This window comes from Lithobates pipiens, unplaced genomic scaffold (assembly GCF_037356315.1).
Source record: "Lithobates pipiens isolate NorthernLeopardFrog02 unplaced genomic scaffold, aLitPip1_a1.2 Scaffold_19, whole genome shotgun sequence".
In the NCBI taxonomy this organism is placed as follows: Eukaryota; Metazoa; Chordata; class Amphibia; order Anura; family Ranidae; genus Lithobates; species Lithobates pipiens.
In genome coordinates, this window is record NW_027507764.1 from 218,126,867 (window position 1) to 218,152,686 (window position 25,820).

At 44.4% G+C, this 25,820-nt stretch overlaps 1 protein-coding gene across 4 annotated transcripts in view; it reads left to right on the top strand.

Annotated features, from left to right (window-relative positions):
• HECW1 (HECT, C2 and WW domain containing E3 ubiquitin protein ligase 1) overlaps nucleotides 1-25,820 on the top strand; it is a 422,188-nt gene that overhangs the window by 305,210 nt on the left and 91,158 nt on the right. For 3 of the 4 annotated variants that reach the window (XM_077491691.1, XM_077491690.1, XM_077491692.1), the window contains 3 exons: nucleotides 13,280-13,422; nucleotides 14,112-14,212; nucleotides 21,812-23,140. In XM_077491691.1, coding sequence (XP_077347817.1) covers nucleotides 13,280-13,422; nucleotides 14,112-14,212; nucleotides 21,812-23,140 — 1,573 coding nt within the window. The remainder of the gene's footprint in view (nucleotides 1-13,279; nucleotides 13,423-14,111; nucleotides 14,213-21,811; nucleotides 23,141-25,820) is intronic. The other variant, XM_077491693.1, reaches the window with a different exon arrangement.

A 25,820-nucleotide genomic window follows, 5' to 3' on the forward strand; every position in this document is an offset into this window, starting at 1 on the left:
TTTTTACATACTGTCACCAGTCAATGTCCCTGATCACCACCATACCAGCTATATGGTGATGCTATACTGCATTGGTACAAAAATGTAAATATATCAAGCACGGCGCTGTCCCATCCTATCCAGTTCCTCCAGAATACTTCTAAACAATATATATGTTTGTTACATCCACTCCGGGCGTTGCTGCTCTTACTGGGTCCACTGGGTGGCAGACAATCCTAAAAAGTACAAGAGCGAGAAAGAGCGCACACCAGCCCTAGTGCATTAACGTTTATTAGACTTAGTAAAAGAATAAAAAAGCCAAGTATTTCACTCACAAACCGCCGATTTGGTTGTTGCATTAACAATTGAAGCCTCCACGGCTACCTCCTTCCTCGATTTCAAGCTCCCTGCAGCGGCTAACAGCAGAGGTGACCAGGCACTCACTTCGCCTGCTTGCTAAGCCTAAGTATTTAAAGAAAGATTATTTATTTGCAAAATGATCAAAAACACATATTTTTTTCAAGTTTTTGTAGCTTTTTTTGTTTATTTGGCAAAAATAGAAACCGTGTTGATGATTAAATACCACCAAAAGAAAGCTCTACTTGTGTGAATTTTTTTTTTAAATGTCATGCATGGCCATGCAATTGTCATTCAAAGTGCCGCAATGCTGAAAGCAGAAAAGTGGCAACGACAAAAAGGGGGTGAAAGTGCCCTGTGTTGAAGTGGTAATTTTGCACCACACATATCAACAGCAAAGAGAACATTAGACCCCAGATATCTGAAGTTTAAATAAAACAGGTTCTACCTGCAAACTCTTAAAAGTGGTTCAAACCACCTAATTTGGATCATCTGATTCTTATTTCATAGTGGTGGTCCAATGTGGAACAACTCTGAATTTAGACTATGAGAATGATTACACCATATCAATGTTATATGTAATTTATTCAATAATATCACCTTTATTTGTAGGCACTGTTTAATTGCTTATGGACCGTACAGACACAGCAACGTACCTGTACGCCGCTGCCTATTTCCAGGTACAAGGCACACATGTGCGCCCCTGCCAGCTTACTCCCGCTGTGATTGTACACATCGAGAGTTTATCAGCAGGTCCCAGCCAATGATTCGTGGCCAGGGACCTGCTGATTGGCTGTGTCCAATCACAGCCCAGAGCCCTGTGTTGACAACCAACACAGGGCTCTGTATAGAGGGATCAATCTTTCTGTTTCTTCTCCCTACAAAGCAGGGATAATAAGCAAAAGGGGGTATTTACTAAAGGAAAATCCATTTTGCACTGCAAGTGTACTTGGAAGTAAAGTCGCCGTAGATCCAAAGGAAAATAAAAAAAACAGCATTTTAGCTTGCACGTGATTGGATGATAAAATCAGCAAAGCTTCCACTCATTTCAGATCTACCCCTTAGATTTAGAGCGACTGCACTTCCAAGTGCACTTTCAGTGCACTTTCAAGTGCACTTGCAGTGCAAAGTGGATTTGATTTTTCTACATAACCCCCAAAGAGATATTTAGTAAAAAGCAGCACACATTAACACTTGTTAGCCACATATTTAACCCCTTGATTACCCAAGATGTTAACCCCTTCTTAGCCAGTGTCATTAGTACAATGACAGTGTATAGTTGTATAGTATTATCACTGATCACTGTAGTAGTATCACTGGAGATGTCAGTGACAGTAATGCCGCGTACACACGATCGGACTATCCGGTGGACTTGGTCCGGCGGACCAGAGTCTGACGGATAATCCGCCCGTGTGTTTGTGAAAAGCGGGACAAGACATGTCTAATAAATTATTTTAAAAACTTGTGTTGTGTTTTTTTATTTACACTTTTTTCACCAGGTGAATGGGTAGGGGTACATCACATAGGGTGGGGGGCCGGTATCTGAGGGCCCCCTTATTTAAGGGGGCTCCCAGTTTCCGATAAGCCCCCCGCCCACAGACCCCAACAACCAACGGCCAGGCTCTTGGGCCGTACCAGGCTCTTGTCCTCATCAACATGGGGATAAGGTGCTTTTCCCCAAAGCACCCCCCATGTTGAGGGCACGTGGCCTGGTACGGCTCAGGAGGGGGGGGGGGGGGGCGCTCGCTCATCCCCACCCCCTTTCCTGACCGGCTGGGCTGCGTGCTCAGATAGGGTCTGCTATGGACTTTGGGGGACCCCCACGCCGTTGTTTCGGCGTAGGGCTTCCCCTTTAAATCCATACCAGGCGACGAGGCTAGCGAGGTGTCAATCTCGCCAATGGAGGCGGCGACATTCATTTCCTTTGCTAGTCCTGGCTACCTGGAGCCACGTTCAAAATTAACAGACTTTTCTCCTTGTGTGGGCAAGTCCGTTCATTTCAAAAGTCCGGTGGACTCCCGCCATAGTCCGGTGGGTTGTCCGCTGGACCTAGCCCGCCGGAAAAGTCCGGTCCTGTGGGGGCAGGTCCGCTCATTCCAAAAGTCCAGCGGACCTCAGCTGCAAAGTCCGGCGGTCTGTCCGCCGGGTTAAGTCTGCCGGATAGTCCGATTGTCTGTAGGCGGCATTAGTCAGTTCCCCCCAGTGTCAATTATTGTCGGATTGCCTGCCGCATCAATCCCACTTTAAGGCACTGATCACCGCCATTGCTAGTATAGAAAAAAAAAATGAATAAAAAATCCAGTATATATACCATTGTTTGTAGATGTTATAACATTCACACAAACCAATCAATATACACTTATCGGGATTTTATTTTTTTACCAAAGACATTTTTTTTTTGGATATGTTTTATAGCAGTAAGTAAAAAATTGTCAGCCTTTTTTCGTTTAGATAATAAAAAATAAAAATTCATCAAATACCACCAAAAGAAAGCTGTATTTGTGTGAAAAATACAACATACATGTTTTCATGTACAGCGTTGCATGAATGCGCAAATACCAGTTAAAGCGGGGGTCCACTCAAAAAAAAAATAATATTAAAAGCCAGCAGCTACAAATACTGCACCTACTGACTTTTAATAAATGGACACATACCTGTCCAGGGTGCCCGTGACATCGGCAGCCGAAGTTGATCAATTGCTCGGCTCTCAGCTGCTGCCGCCGCCATCCTTGGTGAGGGAATCAGGAAGTGAAGCGTTGCAGCTTCACTTAGGGGTTCCCTACTGCTAATGCGCGAGTCGCGCTGCACGTCCTAACTGGTCCCCGCTGTGTTCTGGGACCAATGTGTTTCCCAGAACACAGTGGGAGGGGCGTGAAGGGACATGACTCCCGCGGAGTGGGTGCAGATACCTATATTCGACAGGTATCTGAAAGGTGCCAAATGTGACACCGGAGGGAGGAAGGGAGGGAGGGTTCAAAAAAGTGGAGGTTCCATTTTTGTGTGACCCTCTGCTTTAAAGTAGATCAGTGCTAAATAGCAAAAAATGGCCTGGTCAAGAAGAGGGTAAAACCTTCTGCAGCTGAAGTGGTTAAATTAAGCTCTAATGTTTGTTCAAATAAGTTAAAAAGTTAATAACTTACAGTACTTACATACTTACTATTTACATAATTGTGTGGAATTGTATGGAACATAGACATCAAATTATATTGCATGTTCCATATTCAGAGTTCACAGTTCAGAGTTCCATAATCCCTGTTCCATGTTCTGTGGTCCATATTTTGAGTTCCTTGTTGCATATATCAAGATCCAAATTCTGAATTCCATGTTTCATATTCCAGGTTCTGCATTCTATATTCCAAGTTTCTATTCTATGTTCAGAGTTCAGTGTTCCAAGTTCCATTTACCATATTCTCTGTTCCATTTCCCATGATTTGAGTTCCATGCAACTCAGAATATGGAACATGGATATCAAAGTATGGAACATGGAATATTGAACTTCAAACATAGATCTTGGAACATGACTATTAGAACTTGGAATATTGAACTGGAAATATTTTTTTGGAACAAGAAATATAGAAAATTTTGAAAATGGAATATGGAGTTTAAAACATGGAACTGGAAATATGGAATTTGGTATACGGAACATGTAACTCAGAATATGGAACTCAAAATGTGGAACAGGGAACTTAGAAAATGGAACAAGGAACTTGGTATGTAGACAATGGAACATGGAAACCAGAGTATGGAATATGGGTCAAAGAACATTGAACATGAAATTTGGAAGTCTGTATATGAAATTTAAAATAATGCAAGGACAAGGAACTCAGAATAGGGTGCGTAGAACCGAACAGAATATGGAACGTGGAGCACCAAACATAGGACATGGAATATCAACTTCAGAACATTAAATTTGGAATATGCAATTTAAAACTTGGAACTCAGGACTTCGAATATGTATGGAATTTCAAGAATGGAACTTGGAATGTGGAACATTAAATATGTAACTCTGTATATGAAATACAGAATAAGAAAATTGGACTATGAACAATGGAACTCCAAATATAAATCGTGGATTTTCGAAACATGGAATGCCAATCTTGGAATATAGAACTTGGAATGTGCAACTCAGAATATGAATCATGGAACAGGGAGTATGCTAAATGTAATTCAGAACATGGAACTTGGGATATGGAACATTGAACTCCAAACATAGACCTTGGAACATGGAATTTGAAACATGGAATTTAAAACTTGAAATATAGAACTCGGTTCTCGGTTCCCCAGCCAGCACTCCAGGCTCCTCCTTTTCTGCGTGTGCCACCATAGGAAGCCACTTTCTATTGTGGCATAAGTGTAGCCTCACTCCTGAGCTGGGCTCTGTGCGTCAATTGATACACTGTGTGGTTCGTCCCATGCTCCCTCCTCACTAGATAACAAAAAAAATTATTGGGTTTAGATATGCTTTACGCTGTGGGAAGCCAGAGTCTTCCAGTTTGTGCCAGCCCTCCCCTCTAGATATAGGGCAGTGCACACAATAATAGTAGACACTAGCTATTCTAGCATTGATTGAATTATTTTGCCAATGAGCTGTATATATTGAAGGATTGCTTGGAAGTTCTTTATTGTTGCACCTGTAACTGGTGGCTAAAACTTTGCAAAACAGTATCCTGTACAACAATTTTTGTGCTTGTGTTTGGTACTCAGGATAAGGCTGCTGATTGTTCTAACCATGTTTTCCAGGGCAGAGTTCAATCAGGGCACATGATCTGGTCTGCCATAACATATATATATATTCCACATTTTGTCATATTACCGCCAAAAATGTAAGTGTATTTTATTGGGATTTTATGTGATAGACCAACACAAGGTGGCACATAATTCTGAAGTGGAAGGAAAATGATAAATGGTTTTCAACATTCTTTGCAAATAAATATATGCAAAGTGTGACATGCATTTGTATTCAGCCCCCCTGAATCAATACTTTGTAGAACCACCTTTTGCTGCAATTACAGCTGCAAAACTTTTTGGGGATGTCTCTGCCAGCTTTGCACTTCTAGAGAGTGATATTTTTACCCAGCCTTCTTTGCAAAATAGTTCAAGCTCTGTCAGATTGGATGGAGAGCATCTATGGACAGCAATTTTCAAGTCTTGGCACAGATTCTCAATTGGATTTAGGTTTGGACTTTGACTGGGCCATTCTAACACATGAATATGCTTTGATCGAAACCATTCCATTGTAGCTCTAGCTGTATGTTTAAGGTCATTGTCCTGCTGGACGGTGAACCTCCACCCCAGTCTCAAGTCTTTTGCAGACTCTAAAAGGTTTTCTTCTAAGATTGCTCTGCATTTGGCTTCATCCATAATCCCATCAGTTTTCCTGTCCCTGCTGAAGAAAAGCATTCCCACAAGATGATGCTGCCACCACCATATTTCACGGTGGGGGTGGCGTGTTCAGGGTGATGTGCAGTGTTAGTTTTCTGCCACACATAGCGTTTTGCTTTTAAGCCAAAAACTTCAATTTTGGTCTCATCTGACCCCAGAGCACCTTCTTCCACATGTTTGCTGTGTCCCCCACATAGCTTCACACAAACTGCAAACGGGACTTCTTATGGCTTTCTTTCAACAATGACTTGCTTCTTGTCACTCTTACATAAAAGCCAGATTTGTGAAGTGCACGACTAATAGTTGTCTTGTGGACAGATTCTCCCATCTGAGCTGTGCATCTCTGCAGTTCCTCCAGAGTTACCATGGGCCTCTTGGCTGCTTCTCTGATTAATGCTCTCGATGCCCAGCCTGTCCCTTTAGGTGGAGAGCCACGTCTTGGTATGTTTGCAGTTGTTCCATTTTCAGGATGATGGATTGAACAGTGCTCGTGAGATGTTCAAAGCTTGGGATATTTCTTTATAACCTAACCCTGCTTTAAACTTCTCCACTCTCCACAACTTTATCCCTGACCTGTCTGGTGTGTTCCTTAGCCTTCATGGTGATGTTTGTTCACTAAGGTTCTTTAACAAACCTCTGAGGGCTTCACAGAACAGCTTTATGCTGAGATTAAATTACACACAGGTGGACTCTATTTACTAATTAGGTGACTTGTGAGGGCATTTGGTTCCACTAGATTTTAGTTAGGGGTATCAGTGTAAAGGGGGCTGAATACAAATGCACGCCACACTTTTCATATATTTATTTGTAAAAAATGTTGAAAATCATTTATCATTTTCCTTCCACTTCACAATTATGTGCCACTTTGTGTTGGTCTATCACATAAAATCCCAATAAAATACATTTACGTTTTTGGATGTAACATGACAAAATGTGCAAAAATGTCAAGGGGTATGGATACTTTTTCAAGGCACTATATAAGAGGGCCAGTATGGTGGCCCGTAATTATGGGAGGAGCCCGGAGGGTATATAATCAGACCACCCACAACGGTCTGTGTCGGTTCCAGTGCAAGGTACTGCACATCAAGGGGCCGACTCTTCTCAGCTCCCTCACGGTCGTCTATCCGTGCGTCCAATCGTAGGTGCACTTCGGCTTCTTCATTCGTGGTCTTCGTCGGCGGTTCCCGCTCATGGTCGCAGATAAGTAGTATCCGAATCTTTTCATATCATGTGCAAACTTGCGACTTATCATGCTTACTATCCTGCACCCCTTTCGCAAAACCTACCTCTGAGTTGTTGACACTCATGTCCCGACATTGTTCGGCACAGGCATAGTACATTCGTAAATTCTTTCTACCAAACGTACGATTCATTCATAGATCCAAGCCTTCGAGTCGCTGTTGGTCGTTCTCCAATATCACTCGCCATAGGCTTCACTGGTTATAAAATTCACTGTTCTCATCCTTTTTTGAGATAAACAGGTATTGTTTGTATGGGTTTCTGTGGCTGATTGGGGTGTAATTAAACCCACCTGATGTCTTTCCTGCACTTGACTAGCCTGGGGGGATGGGTGGTTGATAGGTGTTTGGTTTCACAGTAAGGAATGGCATACACTCTACAACCAATTCGTATCAGATACTCCTTACTGCCAATTTATATCAGATTCATCTCATACATTTTTGAGCTGATTCGTGTCAAATGCATTGCAGAGGCTGACTCTGCCAACTCACTGCATGTCCACGTAGTTGTACCTTCGAGATCGGTCGTATATCTTCATCGATTGTCCCACACTCGGACCGCTACACACTCGCTGTCGCAGGTAGGACTTTGTTGTTACCGCTCTTCTAAACTCCAATAGTTACCTTATCATGTTCGTTTATCATGTTCGTTTTGCAAAGTCGCACTTACGCCACCATAAGTCTATGTCATCTTTCATGTATTTCATCCTTTCTACCCAACGCGGGTTTACTCGAGCCGATCACTTCACGGTCGATGCGGTCAAATCTGACATTCAAGCCCCTTACTCACCTCGCATCTACGGCCGATTCGAAATCTAGTCGCAACTTCGCTTCTATGTTTCGGATCCTCGGCAATTACAAGCCCCTTCAACCGTCATCACCATTTAGTTGATTCGAACCCAGCCATATCATCGGCAATACGGTCAGATCTGTCATACGAACCCCGTAGTCACCTCACATCTACGGCCGATTCGAAATCTAGTCGCAACTTCGCTTCTATGTTTCGGATCCCCGGCAGTCACAAGCCCCTTCAACCGCCATCACCATTTAGTCGATTCAAACCCAGCCATATCATCTGCAACACTGACAGATCTGTCATACGAGCCCTGTAGTCACCTCGCATCTACGGCCGTTTCGAATCTAGTCGCAACTTTGCTTCTATGTTTCGGATCATTGACAATCACCAGCCCCTTCAACCACCATTACAATTCAATCAATCCGAACCCAGCCATATCCTCAGCGATACGGTCGGATCCCATATACGAGCCTCTCAGTCGCATCTACGGAGGATTCGAGTCTAGTCGCAGCATCGGCGCAACGATTCCAGTCCTTGCCAAATGCAACCAAGCCGAATCCTGTTGCATCACCGACTCAAATGAGTCAAATCTTTCGCAGACTATTCCATAGCTATAGCCCAGTTCAAACTAGTCACATCGACTGTACGAATTCAGCAGTACTTACATTTGACCTTCTCAGTCTATCCATACATTATCGTACACAGTTCTCTCCACCAATTTGCTCAGTATTGCGCACGGTCATTCCTACATAATCACATTTCCTCTATAACCTTTCTTTCGCCTTTCAACAAAGCTGCGTTCTTGCAATCGCTGCAAGTCTTTCTGCATTTGGCTCAAAACTGCCAATCGTCTCCAGTAGCAACACTGCTGTTCACCTCATACCTACACACTTATAAATCCGCAAACATTGCTTTCACCTTTCAAATAAAGCTGCTTCCTTGCAATCGCTGCGAGCATCGATGCAATGGCTCAATACGGCCACTCATCTCTAGTAGCAAAACGGCTGCTCTCCTCATTCCTACACACTTATAATTAAATTTATAGATTCAAATAAAGCTGCTTTCTTGCAATGGCTTAATATGGCCACTCATCGTCTCCAGTAGCAACACAGCTGTTCACCTCATTCATTCATTCATTCTCATCTCATAATTCAATTTATAATTCAAATAAGGCCGCTTCCTTGCAATCGCTGCAAGCATTTCAGCAAATGGCTCAAACTGCCACTCATCGTCTCCAGTAGCAACACGGCTGCTCATCGTTTTCTCTGTCGCTTTCCCCTTTTAGGCCAGTTAGTACACCAGTTAGTCCACCCTGCACCAGGTTTGGACAGTATCTTCCAAAAAAAAAAAAACCCATTGTCGAGGGCTTGCATCTTCACCAGGGGGCCAGCTTTGCCCCAAACAGCTCTTTGCATTCCCCATTGTCAAAACGAAATTCTCATGTCACCTTACTACAGGCTCCCGGTCAACTCAGTTCTCGCCTCCAACCAGTCAACTTCACAACTAGTGCATAAAGTTAGGTGTGTAGTTCAATGGGATTCCCCCTTTCTCTTAAACACTCTTTCACTACATATTTTTACTTCACATACAGAATTTGACCTGCTCCTGAGGCGTTAGCAACTGTCACATACTTCTGTGCACTTCACTCTGTTTTCGAAGCACAAGCCTTCAATACGCAGACAAGGTCGCCTAGTCTCCATACTTGCTGGCAGTGCAAGCATTAGTAGACCGAACCCACGTCAATTAACTACAGATCGCAACATTCCTACTTAGTATACCAGACTTCAGCTACCCACCCCAGTCCGCCCTGGGGCGCTCTGGTTCATTAGTCTGTGCCGAGCACAGACTGACACCCGAGCTATCGGTTACCTAGCCAGTCACCTCCTGGCTCACCTCGGTTGTTACGCATTCTTTTGAGTTTTCTAAAGTCACACTCAACAGCGCTCAAGCGCAAACCAACTGTCACTATGTCTGTCGTTCCTTGTCCTATTCTTCTTGTTTCCTTCCGCCTTTCATCTTATCTACCCAACGCAACTATCCCCTCCTACCTTTGCAACTTACCTCAAACATACGCACCCCCCCCTTGCTTTTAGTTGACGCCATGTCGCAGGCAGACAGTGAGGACTTTGCCTCAGCCCTGCCATCACCCTTTACGGGCTCAGCAAGCGGCGGTTTACAGTCTCACAAGAGCTTGGACCAATTAAAAAAATAAATAAATAAATAAAATAAGCTCATAGCAGAACGGTGTCGCAGGAGTAAATCCTACCCTGCTGCAGCCAGGAAACCAAGCCTTTAGGCTACTGTTTCCACCGCCAGTGGCAGCCCTTCCAGGCACCACTTCAGTCTATCTTCTTTGCGACTACTCAGCTGCACTCCTGGGTAACCACACTGTCAGCAGCAGTCGCCGAAGTCCAAGCAGAGTGACAGCCCTGGAGGTACGCCCAGCCGTGCCCCTACCAGCTCCAGTCACCACCGTCATTCCCGTACCTTCACTTACAGATACACCCAACTTCTGCACCATCGTCTTCCCTGCACACCTTGTCCTAGCAGGGCATCTAGGAGGACATCTTGGATGACAACGACGTTAACTTAGCATCCCTCCTCATAGCAGTACACAACTTGGCCTAGAACAAATCATATTCGCGGGGAGATGTCTCCGTCATCCTGAAGGCCAGAGACCCTTTACTTAATCGCAAGCTCACTGTCACAGAGTTTGTGCGGGCCTTGGGGACAGTCAGAGACATGCTAGGCAGAGCAACCCCAACAGGAGGGTAGAATTGGACCCGTATCTGCATGCAGCAGGTCACAAGTATGCAGGGTGCCCATCCTTTGACTATCACTGCTCATTTTCAGCCAAGGCAGCAGCCAGACTCAAGGGGATCTTTTACCTCCCATCTTTTAGTGTTTCTCTTCCAGGCAAAGACCCTGACTAAATCCTTAAATTAAGATATGCCAGCTATAGCAGATCTGCCCATGAGAGTCGATTTTCTCACAAATTGGAATGGCATGCCAATGTGTATTCCCTCAGCATCTCTCTTCATCTCAGGTAGTCATGGTCACCGCAGCCTCCACAGGTCCTCGCCTCAATTTTGGCCAAATTGGGTTTATAGGGCCATAGCCGTCAGAAATCCTCTTGATTCCTGGGTTCAGTTAGTCCTCCTCTTTGTTCGACCTCTACCCCATTGTCGCAGCAGCTCAAGTCTGGTGCAACAACTGGGCAGGACAAACAGTGACGTTCGCCACAGACAACCAAGCTACAGCCAGTATTATAAATAAAGGAGGTCCTAGTAGCTGGCCATTGTGGCCTTCCTGTGCAGGCTGGTGCCACTATCCCCACAGCACCAATCTAACGTCCTATGCGTCCACATCCCAGACAAACGCAATAATCTGGCCGACGCACTACCCGTTAACTTTGCTTCGTTGTTTTTTGCAGGAACCTGGAACCGACCCGACCATGTCTCTTATCCCACACTGGTCGTAGCTAACCTCGGATTCAAACAACACTTTCATGATGCTACCTGCCTTATTAATCTTTCATTATCTCACAACACCCTGAAGGCCTACCGGGCAGCCTAGAGGTTCTATGTCAGGTTACTAGCCTCAAACCCCAAAGCAATACCAAGAGTTCTCCATCACATCCTGGTCTTCATATTATGCCACCGCACACAGTTGGCATTGTCACACAATACCTAAGACCCCACTCAGCTGACATCCAGTATTTCATCCCCTTATGAGATCCTAACAAACCGTCTTGTTCGCCGCCCATACGGTCAAGACCATGTTGTGTGGTATTCACAGGCAATGACCCCAAATCAGTATTAAACGGCTACCCGTCACCAGCGCCATATTCCGAGACATGTCTTTCATCCTGTCACATTCCCCTTTTGGCTAAATTCAGCCTGGTCCTTCAAGCAGCCATCTACCTGGCTTTCTACAGCTTCTTACGCCCCAGTGAATACTGTCACCATCCCAGTTGTAAAGTGTTACGTAGACACCACCTCACACGCCATCAGACTTCATCTTGCTCCTCAGCGTGTCCAAAACACAATAGTCCGGTCCAGGGGTTGACATAAAACCTTTCCAAACTCTCAAAGCCTGGTGCCCCGTGTCCATCCTAGATCAATTTTTGGCCCATATGTTTGATCCCTCGCAGGACAGCCCATTACTACCGTTCTCGATTAGTACCCCAGGCAGCAACCAGTTCATTAGTCACCTCAGGTTCCTTTTGAGCAAATTAGGCCAGGAACTTGGTCATTTTCTTGGACATTCTTTTCGCATTGGAGCAGCATCAGCAGCCTCACGAAACGGGGTCCCAGTCCACGCGATCAAAGATGGGCAGGCGGGAATCCACCTGCTTTACTCGATACATCTCCAATCCACAAGTGGAAATGTCCTGAGCCTTCAGAAACTTTGCCCCGTAGTGTCTTGTTGTACATAAATTAATAATTACCTCCCTACACCAAATCTTTTGCGGCCTTCTCTTGGCATATCGCCCAGCAGAGCAGGGCTCACCGCCCAGCTCACCAGGGCTTACCTTACAGCAGACCAAGGGCACAACTCAGGTCTATTTTATGTTGTTAGTCTTGTGACGTGTTTATGTGTTCTTTCCTATCTCTTACAGCGGAGGGCTCCGACCATAAATAAGAGGGCCAGTATGGTGGCCCGTAATTATGGGAGGAGCCCGGAGGGTATATAATCAGACCACCCACAACGGTCTGTGTCGGTTCCAGTGCAAGGTACCCACCCACCCATTTCCCTTCTCAGAGTACTTCACTTAAAACACGTTTCTCTACAGAAACATCCATTTACTTTCTTAAGGTATGCGGCCTTCTCTTGGCATATCGCCCAGCAGAGCAGGGCTCACCGCCCAGCTCACCAGGGCTTACCTTACAGCAGACCAAGGGCACAACTCAGGTCTATTTTATGTTGTTAGTCTTGTGACGTGTTTATGTGTTCTTTCCTATCTCTTACAGCGGAGGGCTCCGACCATAAATATATATATATATATATATATATATATATATATATATATATATATATATATATATATATATATATATGTTATTAGAAAATAATTTGTAATATTACTTCCTTTTACACCACAAGACTACACCTAAATAAAAGGATATGTTTAAAGCTTGGCTGTACCCAAGCAGCATACTATTTGTTATATTCAGTTTTTCAGTGCACAGAGAATTATAGTAACTCTTTCTCATTCATGTCGTACATGTCTTTATTTCAAACACAAATCAAACTGTTACTCTTTTAAGAGAGGGCATCGCTATGCTGAGCACTGACATCTTTCCATCCAAAAATTGCTAGTGTATAATATACAGTCTAAAATTCCATAAAGAAGGGCTTTGCAATGTTGGGTTATGATAAGTCTTGCATTAAGGAGGCAATAATCCTCTGTGTAATTTTATTTTAGAAGAGGCCAGAATTAATCTGTTTTTTCTTAAAATAATTTGTCAATAGTAGCCTAACATTTTGAACTCTAGTAATACATCATTGCATAATATTTCTGCAGTTGTTCAGCTTTGTATCTCTTCCAACTGATGTCTTGGAAATTGAAGTAAAGGATAAGTTTGCAAAGAGTCGACCAATTATCAAACGATTTTTGGGCAAGCTCTCAATGCCAGTTCAACGGCTTTTGGAAAGACATGCAATTGGGTGAGTATTATGGTCTGTGTGAACTACACGCATTTATATTGTGGCCTTTACAATTATTTCTTGTAATGGTTCTATAATTATGTCACAAAACACCAGTCTGCATTTGGGAAGAAATGGGATATCTCTCCAATGGGAACCAGCACAGCTACAAAAAAAAAAATACTAAGTAAATTGGGGAAGGATTAGGTTTTTATTGCTGAATGCATTTCAGTCACTTCCATTCCTGTTATTTGTTTTTTGTTTTTTTGTTTTTTTTTACCATATGGTTAGAAATCGATGGAACCATCAGTGTAGTTAGGTCACAGCAATGATCCATAAAGACATGGATGAGCGAGTTTTGGGTGGAGGAACTCAACCCGATAGAACACCTTTGGGAGGAATTAGAACAGAGACTGCGAGCCAGGCCTTCTCATCCAACATCAGTGCCTGACCTCACAAATGCCCTTCTGGAAGAATGGCCAAACATTCCCATAGACACACTCCCAAACCTTGTGGACAGCCTTCCCAGAGTTGAAGCTTTTATAGCTGCAAAGGGTGGGCCAACTCAATATTGAACCCTACAGACTAAGACTGGGATGCCATTAAAGTTCATGTGCGTGTAAAGACAGGTATCCCAATACTTTTGACAACAAAAAAAAGAGAAAAGGGTATAATAATATGTAACATTTGTGCTTGCCTTTATCTTCTAGGGATCGTGTTGTTAGCTACACCTTAGGACGCCGGCTGCCAACGGATCATGTTAGTGGACAACTGCAATTTCGATTTGAAATAACATCTTCTATACATCCTGGTACAGTCTCTCTCAATGATGTTAGACGTTGTCTAATGCATAGATAAATAATTTTTATATAAATGTATATAAAATGAAAGTCATACGCTGTTATATCTAACATTATCAAAAGTTTAACGCAAACTTTTGCTTTTAGGCATGGTTAGCTGACTGCTTTTTACATTCATCTCCTAGTGCCTGCATGCATTTTATGCCTTTTTGGAAAGTGTGCCAGTAGTAGGGATGAGCCAAACACCCCCACCCCCCCGGTTTGGTTCGCACCAGAACTTTCAAACGGATGGAAAATTCGTACGAACTTTAGAACCCCATTGAAATCTATGAGACTCGAACTGTGGAAATAAAAAGTGCTAATTTTAATGGCTAATATGCAAGATATTGTCCAAAAAACGGTTTGGGGACCCGGCTCCTTTTTTAAAGTGAAATATTCCTTTAAATATCATGCCTGGGGGTGTCTATAGTATGCCTGTGAAGTGGCACGTGTTTCCCATGTTTAGAACAGTCCCTGTACAAAATGACATTTAACGGGAAAAAGTCATTTAAAACTGCTTGCGGTTTTAATGTAATGTCTGGTTCCGGCAATACGGATGAAAATCATTGAGAAAAAAATGGCATGGGTAGCCCCCTGCCCATTACCAGCCCCTTTGGGTCTTGTATGGATATTAAGGGGAACCCCGTACCCAAATTTAAAAAAAGGAAAGGCGAGGGGCCCCCAGGCCCTGTATACTCAGGACAGCAGTATACAGGCGGTGCAAACAAGACAGGGACTGTGTAGGTTTGTTCTGTTTAGTAGAATCTGTTTGTAATTTTGAACTGGTACATTTTTAAAGTGTAGCTCCAGTCAACAAATCTATTTTTAAGCTTTTTGGAAAACATAGGGAAGGGTTATCACCCCTGTATAATTTTTTGGGCCGTCAATCTTTTTTCATCTCACTTCCTGTTGTCTCCTTCTGTTTGCAAGTAGGAGACATTTGTAAGTTGGATGTTTGAAAGTAGGGGCCTGCCCTATATGCTCTGCAGAAATATGGGCCTAAGGTGTTGGTGTTGCCACAAATCTGTAAGCCCTCAAAGTGACTCTTGGTGGGTGCTGGAGTACCCTGCTGTGAACGATTATATCAAGAATTGTAATTACATGCCATTGTTGAACAGTGGTAGAAAAATTGGGCCTTTGGTGGTTGTGGTGGTGGTGCTGGTGCCACGACACTATAAGTCCTCACAGTTACTCTCGGTGGGCGCAGGAATGGGCCCTGCTGTGAAATATTATATCAAGAATTGTAATTACATGCCCCTGTTAAATAGGGGCTGAAAAATTGGGCCTTAGGCACTGGTGCTGGTGCCACGACACTGGAACCTCTCCCAGATACTCTAGTTGGAGTGCAGGAATGAGCCCTGCTACAAAACATTGCATCAAAAATTGTAATTACATGCCCCTCTTAAACAGGGGCTGAAAAATTGGGCCTTAGGCACTGGTGCTGGTGCCACGACACTGCAACCTCTCCCAGATACTCTAGTTGGAGTGAAGGAAAGAGCCCTGCTGCAAAGCATTGCATCAAAAATTGTAATTGCATGCCCCTGTTAAACAGGGGCTGAAAAATTGGGCCTTAGGCACTGGTGCTGGTGCCACGACACTGCAACCTCTCCCAGATACTCTAGTTGGAGTGAAGGAAAGAGCCCTGCTGCAAAGCATTGCAACAAAAATTGTAATTACATGCCCCTGTTAAACAGGGGCTTAAAAAATTGGGCCTTAGCCACTGGTGGCGTCACCCAGAACCAAAAATGTTCTTCCAAGCTATCAGCAGGATCATTGAGGAGGAAGAGGATAGTCAGTCAACATAACAGGACAGTCACTCAGCATCAGCATAAGCAGTCTTGAAGGGATGTGACATTTAAAAAAAAAAATATTCGGTTACATTAGCTTGGTAGCTGGTGGTGATCCAAGACTGATTCATCTTTATGAAGGTCAGTCGATCAACCGAGTCGTGGACAGGTGCACCCTGTGATCGGTTACAAAGCCTCCAGCAGCACTGAAGGTGCGTTCCGAAAAAACACTGGATGCAGGACAGGCCGGTAGCTCAATTGCATACTGTGCAAGCTCTGGTCAGTGATCCATCCTCAAGTCCCAGTAAGCCAGAGGATTTTTGCTGGGAAAAGTGTCCAAGTCTGACCTTGCCCCTAGGTATTCCTGCACCATGTAAATCAGACGCTGGCGATGGTTGCTGGAACCGATCATGCCTTGGGGCTGCAGACTAAATAATTGTCTGAATGCATCGGTCAGACGGCCACCTTCTCCACCGCTCCTTCTGTGACTGACCGAAGCCTCAGCAACACATTGTCCAGGAACAGGAGTTTGTAACCTCCCAGTCTCTGGGAACGCGTTGCACAGACCTTTCTGCAAGGCCTCCCGGAGATCTCTCATCCTCTGCTCCCTCTGCGACGGCAAGATAAAGTCCGCAACCTTACCCTTGTACCGTGGATCAAGGAGAGTGGCCAGCCAGTAGTTGTCCCTCTCCTTGATCCGAAGAATACGAGGATCCTTCCGCAGGATTTGCAGGATCAGGGAGGCCATGCAGCGTAGGTTAGCTGAGGCATTCGGTCCGGAGTCCTCTGGGTCACTAAGGACAACATGATCCGCAGCCACCTCTTGCCAGCCACGTACAAGTCCACGGGTTTCTTGGGACTGTAAATCATCCCTAAAAGAATGCTGCTGATGCTAAGTGCCAGGCTCTACCTCCATGCTGACACAAGCCTCCTCCTCCTCCTCCTTGTCCTCTTCCTGTGTGATGGGTGGGACAGCAGGAACACTTTCTGGATAAAGGGGGCCTTGAGAGGCAAGGAAGTCCTCCTCTTCCTTTCTCTGTTCTGCCTCAAGTGCCCTGCCCATTATTCCATGCAGCGAATGCTCCAACAGGTTGACAAGAGATACAGTGTCACTGATGCATGCACTGTTACTGCTCACCATCCTCGTGGCCTCCTCAAATGGTGACAGGACAGTGCATGCATCTCTGATCATGCCCCACTGGCATGGTGAAAAAAAACTAGCTCCCCTGACCCTGTCCTGGTGCCGTAGTCGCAACAGGTACTCATTGATGGCCCTCTGCTGCGTGTGCAGCTGCTGCAGCATGGCCGATGGTGAGTTCCACCTGGTGGGCATGTCACATATAAGACAGTTCTTGGGCAGGTTCAACTCCTTTTGGAGCTCAGCCAGCCAAGCACTGGCATTAAATGATCGGCGGAAATGCACACAGATTTTCCTGGCCTGCCTCAGGACATCCTGTAAGCCCGGGTACCTGCCCAAGAACCGCTGCACCACCAGGTTAAGGACGTGAGCCACGTTGTCCCTGTCGGAGGGGGGAGAGGAGGTTGGTGCCATTGTCGCAAACCACCATTTCTGGCGTGGCGTCAACCACCTCTCGGTCTGCCCCTGCAGAGCTGACAAAATATCTGCCCCTGTGGCTCCTGTCCCCCAAACAAACCAACGCAAGCACGGCATGGCATCTTTTTGCCTGCGTACTTTCGTAGCCCCTTGAACGCCTACGGAGCACCACTGGTTGTGGTGGCGGAACACCCTCCAACACTACTGCACCTTGTCCTGCATCCTTCCCAGCTGCCAGAAGAGTGACCCAATGGGCCGTGAAAGATACGTAACGTCCCTGTCCATGCCTGCTGGTCCATGAGTCAGCGGTAATATGCACCTTACCGCTGACCGCCCTGTCCAGCGAGGCATGGACATTGCCTTCCACATGCCGGTAGAGAGCCGGAATCGCCTTCCGTGGGGACCTACCACGGAGGAATCGCACATTGCACAAACTCACGGAAGGGGGCCGAGTCTACCAACTGAAAAGGCAGCAGCTGAAGTGCTAGCGATTTAGCCAAGCTAGTATTCAACCGCTGGGCAAGTGGATGGCTGGAAGTGAACTTCTTTCGACGGTCCAGCAGCTGGGGCATGGAAATTTGCCTGGTACAATCAGATGTCGGTATACTGCTAGCAGAGTGCCCGCAAGTACTTGGCTGTGACAGACCTAATTCTACACCTTCATTCCTCTCAGGACATGTTTCAGAGAGGACTGAAGGTCTAGTGGGGTTGGAGATCCAAGCTGATGAGGAGCAAGGAGAGGTCCGCTTTGTTCTTTGGTGTGGGCCTTTAAGGTATGCTTGCCAATGAGCTGCATGGCAGGTCAACATATGTCTGGTCAAGCACGTGGTGCCCAAGCGGCTGATGTTTTGGCCATGCGAGATACGCTTGAGACATATGTTGCAGATAGCAGCGGTGCGATCTGATGCACTCGTCTCAAAAAAGGCCCACACCAAAGAACTTTTGGAATAACGCGCAGAGGCAGCTCCCTGCACAGGCGGAGCTCTGCTGTGTGATTCAGTCGGTGTGCTGCCCCTAAACTGGCTCGTTGGATATGTGCCTCCTCCTCCTCTCTCCTATCAGGCACCCACATGGAGTCAGTGACCTCGTAATCCCCTCCCTCTTCATCACTGGAGCAATCCTGGCAGTATGCTGAGCGGATGGAACATGACTGCCAGATTGTTGTCCTTCTTGAGCATCCCCTCTCTCTGAGCTCACGCTACTGCCTTCCACTAGCTGGGTATCATCATCAGAGCCTTCAAAATGCTGGGCATCCTCCTGGAGCATGTACCCAACACTGTGCTCAAACAGTTCGGGGGACTCCTCAGGAGGACATGATGGGTCTAGGGAAGGAGTGACTGATGACATTGAGATAAGGGAAGAGGGCGCATTGGCAGCTGCTTTGCTAGTACCCTGAGCCTGGGTGAGAGAGGATGAGGAGGGCTTGGTCATCCACTATACCAAGTCTTCAGCATGATGGGGCTCAACACGTCCAGCTGCCGAAAAAAAGGACAAGCGTGTCCCATGGCCACGTGCTGATTATGATGCACCGCGTTCACAACCAGCACTGTTGTCTCTAGACACAGAGCCTGCTTGCCCTCTTTTATTGGCTCGTGACTGTCTGCCTCTCCTTGTTGGCCTTCCAGACATAGTAATGTCCTGCAGGGAGATGGGAAAACCAGCAATTCGGTAGCTTTAGGTGCACATAGAGCAGATGACACAGTACACCGACTGTAATTACTGCAGCTGCCTGCCTATGTTACAGAAACAGAACAACACCAGCAATAAGGGGTAGCTTCAGGTGTATACTGTGCAGAAGGCACACAACACCCACTGTAAATGCTGTAGATGCCTGTATTACAGAACACCAGCAATAAGGGGTATCTTCAGGTGTATATTGTGCTGGAGGCACACAACACCCACTTTAACTGCTGCAGATGCCTGTATTACAGAACACCGGCAATAAAGGGTATCTTCAGGTGTATACTGTGCTGGAGGCACACAACACCCACTTTAACTGCTGCAGATGCCTGTATTACAGAACACCAGCAATAAAGGGTAGCTTCAGGTGTATACTGTGCTGGAGGCACACAACACCCACTTTAACAGCTCTAGGTTCACAAGAAAAGAGCACACTGTCCCTGCCTATCCTGCTCTCTCCCTGAACGCCACAACACACTACACAAGGCTGCCATGCTGGCGACCTTATATAGTGTGGGGCATGTACTAAAACCCCTAAGCTATAATTGGCCACAGGCATCCTGCCTGCGGCCAATTATGGCTCTCCTCGCTGCCGGCGCTGTGATTGGCCAAGCATGCGGAGTCACAGTGCATGCTTGGCAAATCATGAGCCAGCAATGCACTGCGATGGCGCAGTGCATTGTGGGCCGTGAGCACCACACGAATATGGCGCGAACGGCCCACAGAGTTCTGGCTTCGCCGAACAGGCGAACAGCCGGTGTTCGAGTCGAACATGCGTTTGACTCGAACACCGATCTCATCCCTAGCCAGTAGCCTTAATTAGACAAAAAAAAATTTGACCAGAGTTTGCATGTGTAACCTCACTACCTGTGCATTCCTATTTTCTGGGGAAAAAAATAGGGGTGTCAGTGAATAATAGGAATGTGCAGAAACTGAAAAAGTGAGAATACATAGAAATAATATAAGCTGTGCTGACAGAATCCTGCATAGAGCACTCAAGGACTTTGTACTACTAGGGTGCTCTCCAAAGAAGCTGAAACCACACCGAAGGTTCCCGAAAACCACAAAAGCAGCCAGCTTGTCAATTTACCATTGTGTAAACTTTCAGTAAAAACCAAGGTGAAATATAATATAAATGTATTAAAGGAAAGTTATTGTTTGCCCCAAAAATATATGAAATATAAGAGCTCCCCATGGACTGAAGAAATTACAAATTATGTCTAACCTCAAGAGCCCCCAAATCTTAACCATTGCTTGGTTGAGCCTTTAATAGTTAACCTCCCCTCTTACACGTGACCTTTCCTCTAACATTTACATTTAATTTCCTAAGTGAATCCTTGACACCTGCTATGTTAGTTTTACTTGCCAGATCGTAGCTCCTAGTTTTTGGTGTAGAAAGTGCTGCCTTACCAAGTTGTCCCCCTCACATTTTTCTGTAATCCTTCCACTAACCCTCCTGGCAACTTTAACCTTTCCTAATTAAACTTAACTTAATAAAAAAGTGCCTGAGACAAGTTCTACCTCAACTGGTGCCCTAGCACATAGCAACCAATCCACTTGTAACATAAATTTTTTTGCACTCAGCTTAATAAATGAAGATTGAAAAGCTGAATGGCTGTGCCCCAGTTGAGACAAAGTTTGCCTTTAGAGTGCTTTTACACTACCATCATTTTAGCCGGGCTATTCGGCTGCTAGTGGGATGGTTTTAACCCCGCTAGTGGCCAAAAAAGGGTTAAATCTGCCCCTAAACGCTGCTGTAGTGGCGCTTTGCCAGCGGTTCAGCAGTGCTGCCCATTTTTTTCAATGGGCAGGATCGGTGTATTCACCGCTCCTCCACCACTGCAAAGAAGCTGCTGGCAGGACTTTTTGGGACACCCTGCCAGCGCAGTGCCCCAGTGTGAAAGCACTCAGGCTTTCACACTGGGTTTGCAGCTGAGACCTCTTTCAGGCGCTATGCAGGTGCTATTTTTAGCACTGTAGCTCCTGAAAAATGCCTCCAGTGTGAAAAGGGTCTAAGACATTTGTGATTCATTTTCCCCAAGGTGTTAAGTTTACTATGCTGAGAGCCAACCTTTTGGTGCTGAAAGATACCAGGGCAAAGTGCAGGTGCAAGGTTACCTCCTGTCTCCCTTAAAATCTAATCTCCTCCCCCAAAGCTTAACCCCTAAGTGAGCGCTTGACAAGCTTTGATCATAACCTAATTCTATGAACAAAAACACAGAGGTTGCAACTATTTAGCACCAACACCAAGCAGTAGTAGTTATTATGTGTTTTAAAATGAAAAGTTACAGCTTTAATGATGCATGGGTGACATGATACTAATTAATATGTTCTTTCTTTATAGCTTTTTTTCTGGAGAACAATTTGTGTTTTTACTGAGGTAGTATAATGAATAATGATGTGTATTAGGTCATAGAAATCAATAATAGGTTTCATTAATGCTGCAATTTGTGCTATTATTAAATGCTACTTCTGTGATCCTAAAATATTGTATTGTGCCTTGTATTTTATAAAAAAAATTAATTCTGGATTTACAATTTATACTTTAGATGATGAAGATATTTCGATCACTGCAGATCCTGACCCAGTTCCGAATGAAAGTCCACTGCGCCACCCAGTGGAAGTTCTCTCTAATGAGCCCCAGCGAAGGACATCAGTTGCCACTGAAAACCCAACATCAGAATTGCCTAATGATTGCATTTCTAGAAGTGGTCATGATAAGCACCCAGCCATCGACAGCAGATCAATAAGTCAACATAGTTTACATAGGACACCAATCACAAGTACATGTGCTGGAGTTCTTGTAGCCAGTGTAACAGAAAAAGAAAATGACCCCTCTGAAGTGAGTGTTCCAGATCCTGAGCAGGAACCAGCATTATCTATTGAGTCTGATACCAAAGTAGAGAGTTCTGCTGATTCCAGAGTTGATAATGAAGAAGAGAGCACTGGTGTAATACATGCAGAGGAAGCTAGCTTGCCAATGGAAACAGACAAAAATCAAGAGAAACATGAAGAAGAGTCACACGACAGCAGTCAGCAGCAGGACAGTGAACCAAAACTGAGAAATACAGTAAAAAGAAAAAATAGACCATGTTCTTTGCCTGTGTCTGAGCTGGAAACAGTTATTGCTTCAGCTTGTGGAGAACCTGAAACACCTCGTACACACTACATAAGGATTCACAACTTGTTACATAGTCTGCCTTCTGCTCAGATGGTCAGAGATGGAGAAGAAGAAGAAGAAGACGATCAAAACAGTGCAGATATTGATGAAGAGTCGACTGTGAAAGAGGCATCCGAGAAGGACATCGTGAGCGAAACAGAAACCGTGGCAGCTGATCCTTCAATTGACATTGTAGCCGATGAAGGTGATGACCTAGAAAACAGTAGAAGTACTTTACCCCATGATATTTCTTCTGATCACCTTCCTGTTTGTAACCATCTCTGTGTAGATGAAGAACACCCTAGGACTGAAAGCGAAAGTGACTCTAGTCCAAGGGTTCATGGGGACCATGACTGTGACACTTGTGACACCTCATGCTATAGCACTTCCTGTTATAGCACCTCTTGCTATAGTACCTCTTGTTATAGTCCGTCCTGTTATGATAGTCACAACCGTTTTTCGAGCCACACACGTTTCTCTTCTGTGGACAGTGCCAGGATCTCTGAAAGTACTGTTTTCTCCTCTCAAGATGATGATGAGGAGGAAAATAGCGCATTTGAATCCATGCCTGATTCTAATCAAAGCCCAGAGCCTGACCGGGAACATGGTGATGGCTCAATTCAATGGTCTGATGATCTATCTAGTCAGAGTATTACTTCAGAGAGGACTTCTGGTGCCCCTGAATCTCCAGTTGCAGGGCCAAGCAGTAGGAGAGAAGGTTAGATTGAAGTATCTTCAATGGAATCATCAATAAATATCATATTAAATATTAAGGTTATCTCTTATATTTCACAAGTGACATAAGTGTATGTAAGATACTTTGTAAATTATAAAATTTTTGTTGAGTAGTAAAGTAAAATTTGCAAAAACATTAGTAATATTTGGAGAATAGTGATGTTGCTGATGTCATGTGAATCATTTTGAAAGTTTGGTGAAATTGGTAACTGTAGGTAAATATACTGTATGGGTATGTTGCTAATTTCATACAAGAAACAAATGCAAAACTTGTGCTTGTATGGTAAGATGTGTTTAAGTTTGCAGCTAAAGTGGAAATGTTGCCCCAGGCAAACACTCAAATAATTTATTTCATTTTCCTAAAGAATGTAAGATTAAGTCTGACTGGTTTCAGTGATCAACAGGTCCACTCTTGCTTTATTTGACGTTGATTTTGTGTTCATAAATAACAATTAGTTTCCATTTGTTATATAAAAAAAAAAGAAATGTAGTATATGTATAAAATTGTCCATAAAAGAGATGTAAGGCCAATACTTTTTTTGGCTATAGACTTATTTTGTGTCACAGGAGTACATTTACCAATGTACTCCTGTGACCCAAAGTAAGCTAACACTGCTGTCACCCTAAGTCATGCTCACTATCTGTTGAAGGGGCGGAGCCGCGCTGTGGTCAAGAAGGATCACAACAATATTGTCAGGATCCACTGTGGCTGCCTAACTAACACTTGGCTCTGCTTCTCTGTGCACAACTGAGAACCAAAGCCAACCGCACCCACCCTCTCCCTGGCTTGTAGCTCCAGCCAGCACTAAAGGAGTAAAGAGGCGGGGGTAATCTCTGTGGCTGACAGCCATGGCCCTCCGCTGGGAACATATACTTAGATATGACTAATTAGCGGTCACATGATGGGTCAGTTCTGGGCCAGCTGCAGTTATAACAAGGAAGCTAAAGTAATGGGTGAGTATAAATGTTTATCATTTATTTTATCTTGTCCTTTAAAAGCCCAAATTAAGCCATGTATTTTAATATTGTTATGCAGTCAGACTGCAAAACAAGTAAAGAATATGTGCTTATGTTTAAGTGTTAAAAAGGCTTTGCAAAGTCAGTGCATTGATTACACTGCTTTTAACACAATCTATAATTGGGGGGGGGGGGGGTCTCCTTCATTCACAGATCATTCTACATGCTTTAAACAAGCATATAGAATGATCTGTGAATGAAGGAGACAGCCGGCTTCTAGCCCTCTATCATACTTTTATGTGTCTACAGCAGACCCTATCCACATTAGCAAGGCAGACTGATCAGGGGCCCCATCTTCACTCTAGTTTAATTTGCTGCATGCTTCTTCTGTGCCCGCGGCTTAGAATGTGTTGAAACCAGAAGCTGTAAAACAGAAAAAAAAATCACAAAGCTCTCCTCATATTGTTACTTTGTGAGTATTGAGACTTCAAGGGCTTGTTCACACTTGACTAAATTTCTAGTGCTTGACAAACGTTCCTATAGCATTAGTATTTGCGTTAGACTCACATTAATGAGCTTTAGTATGGGCATTAGACTGACATTTTACAAGATTTAATGACGAGTTAAAAATGCTCTCCAAATACCCTATGGGCAGTTTTAAAGCATTTGATGAGCGTTTAGGTGCGTTAAAACTGCTCCACAAATGCCTATTCCATTACAGGAAATTAGCTAATCTTAATTCCCCACAACTACCTGCCAGAGCATTTGTGAAGTGTTACCATAGGCTTGAATGAGAGGCATTGAAAAGCTTCAAATGCCTCCTGACTTCAATTTTGAAGCAACGCAACGTTAACACATGTTTTGATAGTGTGAACAGCACTCTATGCTGTCTATTGTATCTTGTGCACAGGTGTTTGAGGTGAGTTTTTAACGCCTTCCAAGCACCTGCTTTTAATACCAGTTTGAAATTAGCCTAATGCCGCGTACACACGATCGGAATTCTCATCGGAAAAAGCTCTGATGGTTTTCCCGACGAAATTCAGCTCAAGCTCTCTTGCCTACACATGGTCACACCAAATTCCAATCGTTTATAACGCGGTGACATACAGCACGTACGACGGGACTAGAAAAAGGAAGTTCAACAGCCAGTAGCCAATAGCTTCTGTCTTATAGTTGAATCTGAGCAGGCATGATTTTTGGCGTGCCGGAATTCCATACACACGATCGGAATTTCCGATAGAAAGTTTTTCCATCGGGAAAATTGAGAACATGCTATCAATTTTTGGCTGGCGGAAATTCAGACAGCTGAATTCCGATGGAGCATACACACGGTCGCATTTTCCTATGAAAAGCTCTCATCGTTTTTTTTCTGGCCGGAATTCCGATCGTGTGTACGCGGCATGAGGCTTGACGCCCATCAAACACTTCACAACTGCCCATAGGGCATTTGGGAAACATTTTTAGCTAAGCAAAGATACAAAAGACAGCAAGTGCTGAATCCAATATACTAACTATGCACTTTAATCTTCACATTGTACATTTTTATTCATCAGTTAAAAATAATCATATCCACATAAAAAAAAAGTAATAGACCGATATATAGACCAACATCTATTTACAAATCAAATTAAATGTATAAATAGTATGTAAAAATATATGATCCTTCATATGAAACCCTCATAACCCACATACTTCAACATGTTCTA